Source organism: Neopsephotus bourkii, unplaced genomic scaffold, assembly GCF_033783945.1.
Source record: "Neopsephotus bourkii isolate Nb327-2 ecotype Australia unplaced genomic scaffold, CSIRO-AGI_Nbou_v1 NB_845, whole genome shotgun sequence".
NCBI lineage: Eukaryota > Metazoa > Chordata > Aves > Psittaciformes > Psittacidae > Neopsephotus > Neopsephotus bourkii.
Genome location: NW_026901341.1, coordinates 3,146,942 through 3,166,315, shown reverse-complemented (window position 1 = coordinate 3,166,315; position 19,374 = coordinate 3,146,942). Strand labels below are relative to the sequence as shown.

The following is a 19,374-nucleotide window of genomic DNA, read 5'->3' as shown; positions in this document are numbered from 1 at the left end:
TTAGTTGCGTTTTCAATACTCCCCTGGGAAGCTGTCGAACTATGCTAATGAGGTCAGCACACAACTGGAGTAAGACAGAATAGATCTTCAGGATCTTTTTTAACTCTAAGGCACGTAAATCAATCTGTGTTTTCTTTTTGTGACTAAAGAAATGTAGATAGTATTTTGCATTATGGTTTTTGAGTTTCTACTCTGAAACTTCACCTCCTTTTGATTCGGTTACAATGTCCTTTCTATGTGTCCATTCATCTTCTTCCATATTCACGCAATTTAGGTGAAACACCAGTTGAGGAGCTGTTAATGGTTTCTTCTCTTGTCAACTGAGAAACCTTTTTAAAGAAGGAAACACCCAACCACTTCTCTGTCTCATCTGTTCTTACTTCCAGCCCCACTGTATCCCCCAGATATCTCTTCCTGTCTTCTCTCCATAACCACGATGAACCACATCTGTCTGTTGTAACTGACTCTTCAAACCATCTAAACCACTTTGTTTTCCCTCTGTTCAAAGCTGCAGTTTGCCTGTTTTGTAACAGTAGGCTGGTGTGACCTGTTAAAATGATCATGGGTAATATCCTACCAAATTTGTCTTATGAGTGCCATTATAACCACAGGTGCAGTATTCCTGCACTTTGCTGTGAGCATTGCAGGTAACTGATCAGTTTTTGACGACTGTGATGCCTCAGGGGTCACAGAGAGCAATGGGGGTGCCAATGCCTGCTAGCCACCCCAGCAGCAGGGAGGTGCTTTCTCTCCCAGCAGTCTTTACACAGACCATGTCATGCTAAATGACTGGATTTGAATGACTGCTGAGTTTGTACTGCGAACTGGTCTAAAGATTCTCTTACACTAATGGGGGAAATTGTCTGATCTACCAAGTGCCACTAAAGAGACCTTTGTGCTGGGTATAATCTGAATCCTGGCTGCTGTGTTTGCTGGGAGAGCCCATGGGTAAATTTTGGTAGACTTTGGATGGGGCTTATTGACAAGAGCAAGAGAGTTTAGCTCCCCTTCTATTTTAGCTCATCCCTCCAAGAGCCTGAAAGTGCTGTCTGCCATCAAACCACTGCAAACACCACCTTTACTGCAGCTCAACACCCCACTCATATTTGATGTACTGACAAACTTGCCAGTTATTCCTTACTGGAGTATAACTAAGAATAGTGGACCTGAACCTCATTTCTCTGCTGCCAGCTTTATACTTCTATTACACTCCAACTTTAGTAGGTCACACTAATACATAATAAAAGTATATGAAGGGGGGAGGGGGGGGGAATCCATGTATTGGAAAGGGAATGTGGGCCAGGACTTTAATGGAACACTAAAGCTAGATGAAATGTATGTTCCTTCTATTTTTCAATAAAAAGTCATTGCACAATTTGTATTTGCTATTATGATAAAATAATCCAATTGCTCAAACATCTGTAGTCACACCGACACCAGTTTTTTCCTTCCCTCTTCCCCCCTCCCAGAATTAAAGAAATCAAGGAATTCATCCCATAGTCTGAAGCTTTGAAGCTTTAACTTTGGTCCTTGCTCTGGTATCTTTAACAGTAACTAGTTGCTTAATTTATTTTGGTTTTATTAATTGAATTGTCTTAGCGGTATGCTTCCCTATGAACATTCAGTACACATTTAGTATTTTCTAGATATGGCATAAAGATACTTAATGAACCTTCTCTGAAGATTAAGGAATGTTTGGCTGAGCAGAAGTAGGTTGGGTTTGTTTTTCAGTTAACTTGCTTTTGCCTTCAGAGCTCTGGCTCTAAGTAATTAACAGGGTGATGTGCTTTAGGTTTCCTCCACGTCAACCTGAAAATTGTGGAGCATGCTGAGAATGCCAGGAGGTGAATTGTGAAGCAGCTTCTTTATTATAGGCACAAGTTCATTTGGCTGCTTGCTTTTTAATAAAGTCTCACGCCTGCCTCAATTTCTTACACTTTTTCCTATGTCAGGTGAAGACACGGGGGAGGAAATGGGGGTATTTCAATAAGCTAGCTTATAAATAAAATGTTATTAAGAAAAAAAATAATTCTCTACTTCTTAAACATCCTGCCCAGCCTAAATTTTCTCTGACTTTTCGTGAGTCTTGGTGGGGTTTTTTTGTCCAGTTGCAACTTATATACCTCTGAGCCACGGGTTAGCAGACAGCCACAGAGGGTTAGATGACATTTAGCTGAATGCATTTGGATTTTCATTTTGTTTACTGGGAAAGCATTCAATAGTCTTGGTGCTTAAGAATGGAATTGATAATTTCTTGTGTTCCTTGAAGCTTGAAAAGTCTGTGCTTAGGTCTGCTGGCACGGTATACATCAGTGCTGCGCTGCCTAGGAGCTTCATCCTCATGTGAAATAGGAAGTTGGTTTAGCCACAGCTTTTCTCTTTGAAGATCTTCGTGTATGAGACAGTGGTGTAACTCATGTTTGTTTTCTGATTTTGTCTGCAGGGGAAGGAGGAGGGAAATTAATAGGGAAAAAAGCAAAAGAAGAGGTTGTGTGCCATTATAGTGCCAAGTGGTTTGTGGAGAGGATCATCAGTTACTTGAAAAAGGAAATTTGTTTAGTGTAGAAAAAGAATGCAGTGTAAAACTATCTCAGTGAAGCTATTTGTCTTCATAACTGCAACTTTAAAAATAAGGCCACCTTAATGAAGATAAATACAAATATTGGCACGAGTCCCAGTGGGTTTTTTTCAGCTGCATTTTTGTTTGTTTTTAAACCTGGGCAATGAAAACATTTCAGCTTTACAAAATAAGTTACATCAGAGGTGGGACAGCTGGTAAGTGTCTTTCTATAGTTCTAACAAACTGGATTATTAAAGTTGTTACTGCTGGTTATCTCACCTGTTCTTACTGTTCTAAGTTAAGCAGTTGTCACCTGCTGTTTGTATCCTTTATCCTTTTTTGGTCTTTTGACCTAAGCCCAGATGCTTGATGAGTGTTGAGGAAATTCAAGCATGAGATTTTTCACTGATACATACAACATGAAACCACCATTGCTGTGTGCTCTGTACATGCTCCTTCTGTGGCCAAGCAAGGCCTCTGAAACTGGAATACCAGGAGGACTCATGGGGACCTCAGGTGTTACTCAGACGCAGCACACTTCTCTGCTCCATCTGTTTCAGGTGATGTTCTGATGTATTATTTGGTGACTGTTTGAAAAGGGGGATGGCAGAAAAAGTGTGCTGCTGTCTTATTCATTATTCAACATCTGGCTGATGTTGTCTGGCTGACTACTTTTATGATGTACCTGTAAGAACTGGGTAAAAGGCATTCGTTTCTGGAGGGAGCTGACAGTAAATTTGCTCTGTAAGGTTGATATTTTTGAATGCAGCCCATTACTTTGTGGATACATTCTCGATGTTGCCCAGGTCTTGAATGCAGCTCTGAATTTGCTGGGTAGTTATTTAGGACATATAAATTAGTTCATGTAGACACAGAGGTATTTAATCAGTTGCAGGTTTTTTTTTATTTCCATTAAAAAAACCCAAACAAACAAACCACAGACCAAAACAAACTAGAGCAGCATGCTTCCCTGCTGAGAAAGGAAGGCTTACTCTGCGACTACTGACAACACAGTGCTTCTGTTTTTCATTAGCGACTTTTAAGCCTTATAGCATCTCTCCTAAGCAAAATATCATGTTGCCTCCCTTTTTGCCTCCTGGTGAGCGTATTCCCTTTTCTTAAGCTTGTGTGTACAAAGCTGAATTTCATTTTGCAACCGCATCATGTTTGGTGTTATTTTAGTGCAGTTTCTCTGAGATGCTATATGTTGTAATTTGAGCCCAGGGGTTTGCCCGCTCTTCAGATCAGTACAGAAATCAAACAAGCAAAAGGTATCTTTCTGCCTAACATCTCTGAGGATCTGTAGTTGCCTGAAGATTGCAAGACTGGTGCCACCCATCTTATAAATGTTTCTCTTCTTTTAGAAGGTACAAATCTCTGGGCTATCTTCATCACTGCTGTAACGTCATGAACAGAATCAGACTGTGACTATCAGGACATGCGTTTGTTTGTCTGGACTAGCAGGGGAGTGTAGGCACATTTCTTGAGTTAGGGAGAAAAAGAGAAGTATATGTGAATTACACTTCAGAGGCTTGTAAAGCCATGTAAGAATTTATGGGCTTGCTGCATTATTCAAGGTACATAATTTTATTACAGATCTGAGCAGCACATGAGACAACTGATTTATTATTATTGTCGTATTTTACATAATGAATGTTTTAGAAGATCATACTGCATGTGTTTTAAAAAGTACAGGGCAGTTCTTTGGGAAATGCCAGTCTGAGCTAATTTTTAAGGAAAGCAGCATTCTATACACAAGCAAAAGTAATCTATTCATGCTGTGGTAAACAAGCCATTACTTGGTAAATGATTGAAAGCATCTCATCATCTGATCCATTACTCTTCTGTTAGCGTCTTATTTGAGTTAGCGAGGTTAGGAAGTAAAAATAGAGATATGCCTTAAAATAAAATGCCATTCCTTTCTGTAATAGTATTTTTATTATATAATACACAGTATGTATAAGTAATTGCATAGCTCGTAATTGACAAACATCAGGTTCAGATCAGTTTGGAGCAATGAACTGGTTTTGATTGGACATGACTGATAGGATTGATCTCTACTATATGAGTAGTCTAAGGCTAGACTAATCTATATGCCTGACTGGTGGCTTAAGTTGCTCCCTGGAAAAGAAGGCCAAGCAACTACCTTTGACACTGAAAACCAAATATTAGACACTTCAAGTCTAAGTAACTGCCCTGGAAACAGAATCATCTGAATTGGAAAGCAGAATGTTTTCATTTCAGTGTGCTGTTGCGGATCCTCATCTGCACTGGTTTTGGTTGCTACCTCCTGGGTTCCTTCCCTTATTAAATCTCCTTGTTAGCAATAAATTCCCTCTTGCTGCCTGCTGGGGAGCCCAGCCTGTGGAGGAGAATGGCAAACCACAGATTTTAATATTCACTTCCCGAAACACATGACAGATTAGATATTGTAACTATCCACCGAAGCAGTTTTCTTTTAAGTCCAGTTTTGAAACTTGATTCAATTTGTCACTGGTTTATGCTTTAAAAAAAATAATATTTTAAAAGGTTGAGGTTTAGATATTTGGGGATTTGATGTTTAAATTAGGAACCTGAAGCAGACCATTTGTACTTGTCGCTGCCGTTTCATTACCCATTCCACTGCTTCCATAGTGTGGGTGGAATATTCCTTCATGAAGCTGAAACTCACTGTCTTTTCTCAAAGACCCTAATGAAGATAAATTGTGCAGTCAGCAGTTGTTTTCTTTCCAAGAATTCTTCTTAATTTTGCCTGTTTTGCAGGCATGGTTCCTGTTACATTATATATCTTTTTCCTTTGAGTGCAGTGATCCAAAATCAGGCAAATAAGAGCTACAGGATGTGGGAGAGTGCTGCACAACTTTGTTTATAGCCTGACTACAGCAACCTTTCCATAAGCTGACATTTGATTGTATGGGACGTACAGCAGAGCTGCAGTCTGCTGCAGAGTGGCCGAATCATTCATGCTGGAATCCCTTTGACTGTCACTTCTCTGGACACAAGAGGTACCTCTGCACAGCTAGAAGGGCTTTACTGGTCATAATTTTTGCACAAGGGAATTCTAGGGTCAGGAGCCCTTGATAGCTGCCATGAGGTGCTGGCACATCTGATGATGTCCTGAAAAACCAGCATCCCTAGACCCAGTTTGAACTTAGGGTCTATTTATGTAAGACTGTATTTCTTCCAGATGGGGAAAAACCCCACAGCTGACCTATGACTGAGATTAAATTCTAATCTATACAATATTCTTAGAGTGAAAACAGAAGTTCTGGCTGAACAAGAAGCTGGCAATATAGTGAACTAATGACATTTAGTACTGAGTTAGACCATACCTACCTGAAAGAAGTGATCAGAAACCACTGGAACTAAGCTTAGTTATTTGCAGCCTGCATGGTTTCCAGGCCAGGTCTAGTCCAATGCAGTACTTCACGGAAATTTCTTAAATCTAAGAAAGTGAGAAAGTGATTGAAATGCATTTCTCTCCAAAGGTTGCCAAGCCAGATTCTGTGAGACTGTGTAAGTTTTATCTGCTAATGAAATTACTCAGTCATCACTGCTATTTTGACTTTACCAGAGGATGTGATTCTCCTGCTTCTCCTTGCTAGGAGTAGATACTGCACTTATTAGAACAGGACTGGATATTCTGTTGACTGGCTCAATTCTTTTTTACAGACAGGCTAGAAAGTTGGGGCTGTTCAGCCTGGGGAAGAGAAGGCTGCATGGAGACCTCATAGCAGCCTTCCAGTATCTGAAGGGAGGCTACAAGGGTTCCAGAGAAGGACTCTTCATCAGGGAGTGTAACAATAGGACAAGGGAATAAGGGGTTTAAACTTAAATGGGAAGTTCAAGTTAGATATAAGGAAGTTCTTTATTTAGAGAGGACTGCACTGGAACAGGTTTCCCAAAGAATGTTCAAGGCCACATTGGACAGAGCCTTGAGTGACATGGTCATCTTTGCCTATGGCAGGGGAGTTGTAACTTTATGATCTTAAGGTCCTTTCCAACCCAAACCAGCTTGTGAACCTGCCTCCAGCAGCAGCCAGTAGAGGATGCTTTGTGTGCATCATGGTCGCCAAGTCTGTGTGGTATCTACATGATTATTACCTCCAGTTTCTAGCATTCGAAGTTTTATGGATTGTTGGAGAAGGACGAAGCATCTAATACCCCTGCTAGATTTACCTCCAGTTTGTCTAACCACATTTTGATTTCATTTCATTTAACTTCTGTATTGCTAAGGGACGATACATTTTGTAACTCATCACATGTTCTGTTGAAAACTACTTGTTTTCTGCAGCTTCTAAATCTCCCCTTTGGTCATTTCTATGGATTCCCAATCGTTGTTGTATATGAGAAGTAGTAAATAATAACTCACCATCCACCTTCTCTGTGCTGTTCATGATGTGTAGATCACTGTCCAGTTCCGCTTCTTTCCCTTGCTGAAAAGTCATGTTCTGGTTACTCTTAGCTTGTATGAATCTGTGCTGTTCAAAGTGCTGTGTAAGCAGTTGTGGTAATTAAAAGAGGTAAATTAAACATATATCTGGGCACAGAGACTTAGAAGCACTGAGAATTTGTGGCTATAGCTGACATTATTGAAAGGCATCTTCAGGCAGAAAATCAGGGCCTTAGTTTGGAAATATAGAGGGATTAATAAGGATACTCACAAAGGGATTCAGCTGTATCTGAGATCAAGAACAGCCATGCGGTATCCATTCTGTAAAACTCTACTCCCTTGAAATGCTGCAGAATTATTTATTATCTTTGCTGACTATAAGCAACCAGGTTTTCTGAAGCAATCACCGAAGAATCACACAAAGAGACTTAGTTTCATTCTCCAAGGATCAAGGACAGTGTTGTGTCTGTTTCATTCTGGCACAAGCTTTTGGGAGTTAGGGGTTTTGAATCCAAAACCAAAGACTTTGGTGATACCAATGGACTGTCTATTCCTGTACCCCAGGAACTGAGAATCTGCTGAAGGGGAAGGTTTTTAGGAGTAAAGCTATTCAGCCACAAGTCTCAAATTATCTTCAATAGCATGCTCAGCCAAATCTTAAAAAGAATACGAGTACACATTAGTTAAGAATTAACATAATTATGTTCCTTGAGTATGGTGTTTATTAAAAGATAAACTCTGTGAACATGCACTTGAGATGAAGCTTCTAAATATTTTTAAAAGCTTAATTTTCAGTCACCCTCATTTATTTTTTCATTAAGAAAGAAGAAAAAAGATGGCACTTGACTTTCTGAAACTTTCCATTTCCTTCTCAGATATAGCATCAAAAAGTTGCTGAGTGTCCTTAACTCTGCTGATACAGCGAATTCCAGAATGGTTTAGATTTATATGAAAAGCAGGGACATGGTATATAGCGTTTTCAAAAGTGCCTGAGAGCCACATTTATGAAGCTACTCAGACAAGTAAAAGACAAGAGATTATGCAAAGAGATCTTCAGGCGGATATGCTGACCATTAATGCAGTTTTCACATCTGGATTTTGGGAAATTTACATCCTTAGGCATTGAAATGTTTTTAGAAATGACACAGTTTTGACTGAATTGGACTGAAAATGAGTTTTTCAAAAAGAATTCTCTGATGGAAAACCCAAGTGCCTGGTCACTTACACCATTTGGAAAATAGGATTTAACCTTTTTCCTGGCATACCAACTAGTGTTAACACCTGAATACTCTTGTAAGTGTTGGTGAACAATCCCTGAGTAGTAATCTGAGCTCTGAAGCCACCTTTCAGTTAGCCACACTGTTTGGAAGTATTAGTCGTCCACAGGATGCTTTGCTCTCCAGAAAGCATCATTCCCCAGACTTGCTGGCATGGGAAATGGCACAGCACAGCAGGGACCAGTTTGTGTCCAGATGCATCTCACAGAATGAAGAGAACAGTTTCCTAATGATTCTCAGCTCCCCCTTCAGTCTGTGTTCCACTTTGCCCTGCATATTGTTTTTCTGCTGACTTACTAAACTTCTTTGTGTTTTATAGAATGCCAAAGCCAGCTACGACTTCAGCAGTAACGATCCCTTCCCCTACCCCCGCTATACAGATGACTGGTTTAACAGGTAGGTGGATTTTGATCAGCCTGCTCTTCACTCTGCTTTGCTTAAGAGGTTATAAGTATTTGGTAGTATTATCTGCTGAATTCAATGATTGCCAGAACAGAAGGTGCAGTCTCACTACTGCTTGAAAATTAGAGGTTACTTATGACTTAATTTTCTTATGTAACTTCTAAATAGCACTGAATAACCATCATAAATGAAGCTGCTGCTTCATAAGAGTATGTATTTGTATTTTTTGAGTGGGTGATAACCATGTACCTTTTTCTGTCAGCTATCCTAGGGCACTGCAGTAACACAAGTCTATAGATTGGTTTCCTGTCTGCTGTGTCTGAGGCAGTATCATACCTAGCTAATTTTAAAGGGAGGAATCTAGAGACAGGAAAAGGCTTTGGAGGAAAAAGGTCCTTGCATCCAGTTGTAGACCAAGAGGCATAAAACAACATGGCATAGAATGACCAGTTTAAAAAACAATTAGACCATACATAAAGTTCTGAATCATCCATCTTTCACCTTGATTTAAGGACAGTGTGCATGGGTAGCGTTTCAGGGCTGATTCTGAGATATTTCTAACTACTGGAGGAATTGAAGTCGATGTACACGGACTGGGAACCTGTTCTATTGTGTTCATAAACCTGGAAACAGCAGTGCTGCTGTGCTTCTTGTGTTATTTCTCCTGAATGCATCATGACTTATCAAGACTCAGCCCTCCTTCAGTGTGTTCTGACCTTAGGCAGTTTCCAGGAAGAGAAGGTCTGGTCCTTAAGTTATGGTATAAATAAAGAGGCCCTAAAGAAAAGGCTTCAGATTTTAGAAAGTGTGACTTCTTTTTTGTTTCCTTAAACTCATTTTTTCTTAGACTGGAACAGAAGCACATTCAGACAGGGTTTTTGAAAACCACAGGTGTATCTTGAGTTCTGCCTCTGTCCCATAAAAAAGCCCTTTCTGTCAGGTTCCTAGCGAATTGTTAATGTAGTCAAGGATGCAGAGTCCAAGGTACACCTATAAGGTGTGTTTATTACCTGGTGATCTCAGCATCTCGCATCTCTAGCTCTGCAGCATTCTCCCCAGGGTCCCAGCCAGGTTCTGGCTTGGATTTGCAAGAATTGGTTTAGGATATTTTCAGTGAAATTTCAAAATGTCTTCTAGATGTAGATAGAATTGATATTGACAGCATTTACATAGCAGCACCACTGAGATTTTGGAATGTATATTTGAGTGTGGTTTTCATCTCTAACTTACTCTGGCTGCATGGATGGCCTCTGAGTTTTGTGTGGGGTGTTTTTGTTTTCTTTCTAAAGAAATAAATCTTAGTTCTGTCAGTGAGACACAACAAAGAAGGGGAGCAGCTGTGCTTCCACCTCAGACGCAGGCTTCCTGGAATGGATCAAACACATTTAGAAGCTGTGATGTCCTCCTTTGCAGTCTTGCCATTTTTCAATCAAATCAAGATGCCAGTGAGATTTCTCCTTGATTTTGGGAAAGGACATCTAACACTTTTAAACTAATATGAATCCAATTAGTGAATGGAAAGTCAGAGAAAGTCTAGGGCTCTAATTTGTAAAGGTCTGATGCCTTTCTTGCTTTATTTATGCAAAGGATCTTTGTAGGAGAAAGATACCACTTAGCTCTGAAGCAGCACAGAGGAAAATTAAATTTAGCTTTAGTGGGTAATGGTAGTTTCTGTCATTTTCAGTGTGGATCTTCATAAAACTAAGTGTGTTCTGCCAAGCCCCATTAACACTGACTGTGCTGCTATCAAATATTTTATAGTGGGGCACAGCTACCAGATCTCACGTGTTCTCTAAGGTTGCCCTGGAGGCAGAATTACCTCCTAAAGTCTCTTAAAATGAGCCTCAAGTGTCCTGGATGTGGCAGGGGTTATAGTCTCTGGCCCTAGATGCCTCTGACTTAACTTGAGGCACCTGTGTGAAGAATTGAAAGTGAGCAGCATGGTCATCAGTCACCCGATCTGTAATTATTGGGAATGACATGGTTCGGGTTTTCAGAGAACTCCCAACACTTCCTTCTGTTTCTTTTCTTGAGGGGATGGGGAGCTCAAGACAAGGAGAGAAATGTAGGAATAGCTTTGCAGATTTCCTTCATTATTCATTCCAGGAAAAAAAATTAAATATACATACAGAAAGTATCACATTCTTTCTCATGAACCTTGAGGTTTCTATAGTGAGACAGGGAATTTTATGCATTGCATGGTAAGTCACAGGAGCAGCACATTCAGTAGAGCATCCCTTTCCTGCCTGCACAGTTCAAGAAGGCTTCAATGAAGGCTTCATGTTTTCTCCAGGCTAAGATGCAAACCATCACACCACATTCACCTGTTCAGGAGTAGTTGTTACTATGGTTTTCTCTGCATATTTCTGTTAATCAGGCTGATGAGCTCATATATAAGCTATTATCATAACTTCTGATGTATTATTACTGGTAGGTTACAACTGTCTGCCTGTGGCTGTCTGTTTATATGTGTAGCTGCATGGATGTGTATGGACAAGAGAAACCTGCAATAAGGGCTCCATTTTGCTCAGTTTGCAGTCATTGATATATCTCCCATTGAATTTTATGCATGCAGGAGGATCACACTCAAAATAGGATAGCATAATACCCCTTTTTCCATAAAGAATACATTTCTATTTGAGCAGTTCAAGTGATTTGTGGAACTACAAGCAGAGGGCTGTTCACCGAGGGGCTTTTGTGAGCTGCCAGCTGCATGTGCAAAGTGTCATTAGACTTTAAGAAAAAGAAGGAGAGGTTTTTGTATGGAGTATTTCATTAATTGCAGCTGCTCTTCTTGTAAGCACAGATTCCCCTTCCACTTTGGGCTTTTTAAGGCTGCTGCAAGCACATTGGCATTTCCATCTAACACTTAGGTTTTCGTATTTGGTTTTCATAGCCACTGGCCTATGAAACCAAGTATAGTGGGTTTTGAAAGGGGAGAGTGTGGTGCTTCAGGCAGAAGATTGCAGCCAGGCTGTTTAGCTCCTGTTACGGGGAGAGGCACATAGATGACTGGGCAGCCAAGAGATTTATTCCCGTGCTTACCCTACTGATTGCTTGACTGTGTTCAGACCCACACTCTAGGGACCAAGCTGAGACAGGGGACACTGGGTACAATATGGGGAAAGGGCTGTGTGTGAGCCTGAGAAGCAATGGGAGTGTGAAGGAACCTGAACCAAGCCCCATTCCCAAAAGTGGAGGCAGCCCCACAGTACTCAGACTGTTTTTAGGAACCACTTTGGGAACTGCCTGAGATTTTTGCCATGGTACAAATAGCCAATAATTATTGCCACTCCTGTAGCCTTTGTATTCTGTATATTCTCTCAGATAAGAGTTAGTTAGTAGGGCAAAAATTATTCACTATCTTGTAAACCTGTATTCTTCAGAGGTAAAAATGTCCTTTACTTACTATGTCCTTTACTTACTATGGAACCAAACAAAATACTATTGAATCAAGGGAAGAGCTCCTCTTGGCTTCCAGACAGCTCTTATTAACAGGGTAAAACCACCTGCTTGCCTCCCCCTCATTTTTTCAATCGATACAATGAAAACGACATAATAATTGAGAATTTATATAAACAGATTTAGCAGCTCTTTCTACCCAGTGTGACAACGCAAGTGTCAAGGAGGAGCTACAACACTACTGCTGGTTCTTGGGGTGTTTGGATGCAGGCAGAGTGACAGGTTCCCCAAAACAGGAGGATGCTTTTCCTTGGGCAAACACTCAGATGATCAGAAGTTGACAATGTCATGTGAATGAAAAGGGGATAGTGTTTGCCCCACAAAAGTGCCCCCTTGAGCTTTGCATATTTAACTGCTGCCCAGTGCAAGCAATTGAAGAGATCAAGATAGGCAGATCCTCCCAGCTATTGAGACTGAGCTCTCCATAGCTTTCCCTTGCAGACAGCTGAAGTTAGGAAGGATGGGTTATGTTCCTTGCTGTCTGCAGAAGGATTTTAAAGCAGATGAAAAGGAGCCTCCAGGAAAATCCCTGACTCCTTTAAAAAAAAATGTTGATAGACACAATAGCATTGGCAGTGTGTGGTAGAAATAGAAATAGTTTTCAAAGACAAAGCAGACTGAAATTTTCATAACCTGTACAGGTATGTCATTTAAGCCGGCTGAAGGCAAAACTGTTTTTCAGTTGAATCACCCTCTCCCACCTTAGTATTATGAATGTTCATGTAAAATGTTTGCATTTATATGATGTTCATGGAAAATGTTCCACGTGCTAATTTATGACTTGCTCTATGTGCTGATACATGGTTTACCTTTGAAGTAACTTGTTCACAGGTAAAAATATTCTTAATTGTTTTCTATCCTCTAGTTATAAATGTTGAAATAATAGTGAAAAGGTGAATGTTGGAGAGAAAAGCTATGATTTGTGCCCGTGACATGGGTCACTTCATACAAACCACAATGGGTTTATCAATGATACATGAACAGCAAATAGGTCTAAATTGGAAAAGTCTGCTATTTGCCATTAATAATTCAGCCAAATGTATTTCCACTGAATCACATGTGATTTTTCTTCTCCCATCAGCAGCACAATGTCCATGCTGGAACATGTTGACCTGCAGCCTCCATCATGTGGGCCGCTGCAGAGAGGCAAGGTGGAGGAAAGGACCTTCAGATAAAATCGTTTCACCAGGAAGGCCCTAATACAGTTCTTTCCCTCTGTGAGAGGAGGAGCTCACCTGCAGTGTCACTGAGGCTTTGCAGCCCAGCATCAGCCAAGACAAATTTTAAACAGAGCCATTTATTGTGCTCTGTGGCTTGTAGCTAGCCCACAGGTGACTAGATAATGAATGCCTGGCAACCATATATGTTTTTCACAGTTCTTTGAACAAGGGCATGAGGGAAAACCTGCTTGATTGTTGAAAGAAATCTCTCCAGTAGCTGAATAAGAAATCTGTATCCCTCTCCTCTCTGCTTCCTTTGTAAAAGGAAGTCACAGGAGATCTTCACCCTTTCACGATCAGTGTGTACATTCAAGGCCACTCTTTTCCTTCATGGAGTTGCCTTTAAAAATGCATTCTTCCAAGTACAGCAGGAAAAATAATGTGTTGCTTCTCACTCTTCTATTAATATTACACTCACCTTTGCAAGAGATGCTTAAAGGGAGAGAAAGAAAAAAGGTTATTAAAACAACACAATTCTTCTGCCTCCTGTAATGGTTTATCTGGTATTCCAGATAGGCTTTATCATACAGCACTTGCTAATTGCATGCGTCTGTAAGAGCAATGCCAGTTTTAATGCACAGTTTTAAAGCACAGAGTGGATTGATGTGAGCAGCAAGATGGATTTATATTGATTCAGCATCTTAAACTTACAAAAACCTGACAGCAGCACAGGTTTCATTAGTTCCTCTGCTGCTTGCTATTTTCTAAAAACTAGGTTATATTTGTCCATATTTATTTTCTCTGTAGCTTAATTTCTGTGATGAATTAGGAGAAAGGAAAATGCCAACTTCCTTCCTTCAGGACTGCCTCAGAGCCACTGCCAGTTAAAAGGTCTCTCTTAACAGCACTTCAGAGATGCCAAGTGTTCTCAAAATGCCGTGTGTCAGCCCAAACCTGGACCTCTGTGTGAGAGCTGGGACATTTCCCACTTGAGCAGAAAGCAGTAGCTCCGTGAGCTGACAGCTGAAGCACCTAGTCAGCTCTCCTGGGAATTAGGCATTGAAAGAGACGGGTGCACATGCCCTTAGGTCCAGCTACCTATGGGCCTGGTTAGCCAGGCCACAGCTCTGCTGCTGGGGTGGGAAGTGACCATTGTGGCTCCCTTCTGCTACTTCAGCTTGATACTGAACCCGCCTCTTTCATAGCATTAATACTGATCTTATTTTTTCATTAATACTGATCTTATTTTTTCACTATTTACAGTGTTTTGCATTGTTTCTCGTGACTGTTAGTTGGTAGCAAGGCAGAACCTGAGAGATTCACCTGGGTCAGAGCAACCCCAGGGACAGCTACAGGCTGGGCAGAGAAGAGATTCAGAGCAGCCCTGCAGAGAAGGACTTGGGGGTGTTGGCGGATGAGAAAATGAGCATGAGCCGGCTTCAGTGTGTGCTCACAGCCCAGAAAGCCAACCGTATCCTGGGCTGCATCAAAAGGAGCGTCACCAGCAGGTCGAAGGAGGTGATCCTGCCCCTCTACTCTGTTCTCGTGAGACCTCACTTGGAGTACTGTGTGCAGTGCTGGTGTCCTCAACATAAAAAGGACATGGAACTGTTGGAACAAGTCCAGAGGAGGCCACGAGGATGATCAGGGAACTGGAGCACCTCCTGTATGAAGATAGGCTGAGAAAGTTGGAGCTGTTCAGCCTGGAGAAGAGAAGGCTGCGTGGAGACCTCATAGCAGCCTTCCAGTATCTGAAGGGGGCCTATAGGGATGCTGGGGAGGGACTCTTCATTAGGGACTGTCGTGGATTAAACCCAGCCAGACAGCTCCAGACTGTTCCCAGGCTGAAAGTCAAAACACAATGCTGTGCCAGCTACCAAGGAGAAAAATTGACTGCTACTGCTAAACCCAGGACAGGGACTAGTGACAAGACAAGGGGTAACGAGTTCAAACTTAAACAGGGGAAGGTGAGACTGGATATAAGGAGGAAGTTCTTCACTGTAAGGGTGGTGAGACACTGGAATAGGTTGCCCAGGGAGGTTGTGAATGCTCCATCCCTGGCAATGTTCAAGGCCAGGTTGGACAAAGCCTTGGGTGACATGGTTTAGTGTGAGATGTTCCTGCCCAAGGCAGGGGGGTTGGAACTGGGTGATCTTAAGGTCCTTTCCAACCCTAACTATTCTGTGATTCTATGAGTTAAAAAGGTCTGAATAACTTTAAAGCTAAATGAAGTGTAAATATGGATGTTAACCTTAGAGCAAGCATACTGTGGAAGGGAGGTTGGTTATCTCCTGCTTCAGGAAGGAATAAGCTCATCCATGCATCCAAGTACAGCACTCAATGTTTTGCCATGGAATGTTTCTCCTCTGAAGCACTGTGATGCCAAAGAAAAGGTTGCGGAGATCCAGCTCAGTTCAGCACATGCATTACCTGGGGCTCATGTGATGTCTCCCTCTTCCCTTTTGCAGCCATGGGACAAGGTGTGCAGGAGAGGTGTCTGCTGCTGCCAACAACAACATCTGCGGCGTGGGAGTTGCCTACAACTCCAAGGTGGCAGGTACAGTAGTAACTCAAGGTGTAAAGGGTCATTAGGCCACTCTGCCTTAGGTAGAACTGTGGAGACAGGGAGCGTTGCCCAGGAGAGGACTGCAGGTTGGCACTGGGCCATGTGTTTATTACTTTTCACAGCAGCTGAGGAGAGGAATTTCTCCATGGTTTTGCCTTTTCAATTGAGGGGTTTATATAGCCTCTTTAATAAGAGAGGAATAACTCTGCTCCTTCTTAAGCCAGCTCCTTTTGGTATATCAATTTTCAGTGTTTCTTCCTTGCATAGCTGCAGAATCATTTGTGACAAATCTCATTTTGCAGGAGGTAAAATCTAAATTCCTGCTGCAATTAGAAACTGTTTGAAAAGGCAAATCCTATGCTGCTTCTATTCTTTAGGCTCTCGCCAGGCAGGGCCTGCAGTGCTGTAAATCTCTGCAGTCATTGGTTTGCTTTATTTTAACAAGGGATGCAGAGTGGTAGGAGCAGATGAACGGAATGAAATGGGCGGTACCTAGTACCCAGCATTCACATGTTGGGTCTCTTGGGTATTTTTACTTACAATTAGTTCTTGTCTGCACTGATAGACTGAATATAGTGCTAGAAGTGGGTTAGGCTCTCAGCTTGTGTTGAATTAGTTTAGTCTGAAGAAATTCAATATTCCCTCTCTAAGACTACCATGAGAACCATGGCAGAGGTAGATGCTTATGAATTTCACTCTCATTCCCCAACCTACATCAAAACACCCGTGTGGATGCAGCCGCTGCTTCCCGGGAATGGTTCACAGTGTGTGTGTGCATGGACAGTTCTGCTCTGCTTGTCAAGGCTCTTTTTCACTGGAGTGTCAGAAGATTTAGGGAAGGCCATATTTCACCTGTCACCTACAGGATCAAAAGCTGAATCTCTACTGTAGAAGGGCGCCAAGCAGTGTTTGCTAAGCTGTTAACCCCAAGAAGTATTACAGGGATTTAGTAACTGGCTGGGCAGGTCTAGGGCTTGTCCCCTTTCTTGAGGAATGGTAACGTCCCCTTCAGGGATGGGACATTTCACAAAATTTATGTTCTGGCAACAGCTACTTTTAGAGGAATGTGAATTGAGGCCATTTCTGATGACCACCAGCCTACAAATAATCTTCCATACATGCCCACTTAGTAGCAAAATCCCCAAAGATTTTGAAAAGTCACAGCCTTCCTCCCTAAGGGCAGTGTGCACCTGGAGCACCACCGTGTGGTCAGAGGAAACGTGGAGTTGGGTAGAGCTGAGGGTCTGCCACTGTCATGGCTTGCTGTCCGTGTTTGCAGGTGGAATTGGATGAGGCTTTGAGCAACTTGGTCTAGTGGAAGCTGAGCTTGCCCATGGCAGGAGGGTTGTCACTAGATGATATTTGAAGTCCCTCCCAACTTAAACCATTCTAGGATTCTGTGATTCTATGCATTGGAAGTCAGTAGCTAAGGATCTGGGGCATCATGTGTTTTGCTTTTTGTACATCTTTTTTGCCCTGAAGTCAGACCAAGTGGTTTGGCTCTTTCTGTCATTGCTCCACCTCTCCAGGGTCAGTAATTAATTCTGTGGTTTCAATGCAGATCTTCATTTTACAAGCATGTGAAGGAATTTCTCACTCATTGAGTTGACTTCATAATTTCTAGCTTGAATTAGCAGATCAGGAGTATCCATCTGATCTGGTTTCTTTCTGAAGTTTATACCACTTTTTCCAGCCTCGCATTTGACATGTGGTTTTACTAACTATAGTAAAAGCACTGGCTTCCGAATCAGGGTACTTGCTGCCATTCACAGTGTTTGGCACTGTGGTATCAATTTCTGTTCCATCTGTGTCCTAAAACTGGGGGGAAAACTGAATTTCAACTCAAAGCTACAAGTGAGAATTGGGATGTATCGCTGGTTACTCAGGTCTCATTTAAAAGGCATCAAGAGATTGGCTGTCAATGAAACTGTCCTATGTGTGGGGAATGATAGGTGTAAGAGCTTCCACTGCTGTCTTTGTCACGCTCTGGCTTTTTTATGGCCAGCACTTTGAGGTTTTACGAAGTTGGCATGTCCTAGGTTTGTATGATTTAATTTGACTTTTACTACAGTATGGGTTAAAGGAAGCAGGTTTTAGTTTGCTTTTTTTTCCTTTTAAGTGCTGGCCATATTTTTCTATTGTGTCTGCATGTTGACACAATGATATTTTTCCAGGAAATTGTTACATAGTGTGTTTCCCCTCTCTGATTAAATTCTGTAAAAGAACCAAAATAAACAGAAAAAGTACTTGGAAAAAGTAATGAAGTGTCGACACATTCCTGAGTGTAAATTAGAGATGAAGGAGGCCTTACTTGGATTTCCCTAGTTGTTACAGAATACTATTTTAAATACTATTAGTATTATTTAAATGCTACGAAATGCTGAGATAGCTGAATGCTACCGTTTTAAAACTGATTTCAAACAATAGATGGAAAACTCTATGTAATAAGAAAGCTGACAATTAGGTGCTTTGTCTTTCTGGGACACGCTACAATGCTGTAATCCTGCTGGGTAGGCACACTCTGGTGAAATGTGATTGGTGAGTGAGTAGGTGCAACTGCCAGTGAATTAAAATACCTGTAACTGGGGGATGTCTCCAGGTGCTGAGATTTCATCTTGTGCTGGGTAATATATAATTCATGTTTATGTTGATTAAATCTACAGGTATTCGAATGCTTGACCAGCCATTTATGACAGACATTATTGAGGCTTCCTCTATCAGTCATATGCCTCAAGTCATAGATATATATAGTGCCAGCTGGGGACCAACTGATAATGGAAAGACTGTGGATGGACCTAGAGAGCTAACACTGCAAGCAATGGCAGATGGTGTGAACAAGGTAAGTCTTATTAAATAATCTGGATACTGGGGCAGAATGATAATTACACACTCGTGCTGAAACCAGTGACTTGGGGATACGTGGTCCTCCTACAGATGTTGCAGAACACAGTGCAATTGTGTCAACTGTCCCATCTTTTGAAGGTCCATTGATGTTGTGTCTGAAATATTGTGGCATTGCTTTTGTTGGATATTCTAAGGGTACAGTGCTGTCTTGCATGGAGCTGTGTTTATCTCTCATCAGCTTACATATGCTTTTCATATGGAAATGGAAGAGCCTGATCTTGCAAATATTGCCGAGGTTGAAACATGACAGCTGTTCTACTGGCATCGTATTGTCTGTTTGGCTAGCAATTTTATTATTGTTTTGGATTTGTAGTATATTTCAGGTCATTGTTATGGCTGTGGTTGAACCACAACTGTTCAGATGTCCATGGGGTAATATATTCCCCAGTAGCAGGAGCCTCCTTGTTTATTCCCACCTTTCCACCTCCTACTAGGAACAGTCTGTGGTCTGTGTTAAAGACACTCACTATCATTCTGGAATCTCTTAAACCTGTACTCTGTTAGAAGATTGAGTAAAATGTGTGCCACAACTCAAAAAGAAAACAAATCAGCCCAGAACAAACAAACTTTGCATGGCTCTGTCTCCGTCTCTTTTGTGTCATGCAGCTGCTCTGATTCTGTAGGGAATGAACCTCCTCCCCTTGACTGAT

The 19,374-nt window shown here is 41.5% G+C and overlaps 1 protein-coding gene across 1 annotated transcript in view; it reads left to right on the top strand.

Moving 5' to 3' along the window:
* Nucleotides 1-19,374, top strand: part of PCSK2 (proprotein convertase subtilisin/kexin type 2) — a 109,333-nt gene that overhangs the window by 67,014 nt on the left and 22,945 nt on the right. Inside the window, exons 6-8 of the mRNA XM_061356252.1 lie at nucleotides 8,550-8,626; nucleotides 15,723-15,811; nucleotides 18,484-18,659. Coding sequence (XP_061212236.1) covers nucleotides 8,550-8,626; nucleotides 15,723-15,811; nucleotides 18,484-18,659 — 342 coding nt within the window. The remainder of the gene's footprint in view (nucleotides 1-8,549; nucleotides 8,627-15,722; nucleotides 15,812-18,483; nucleotides 18,660-19,374) is intronic.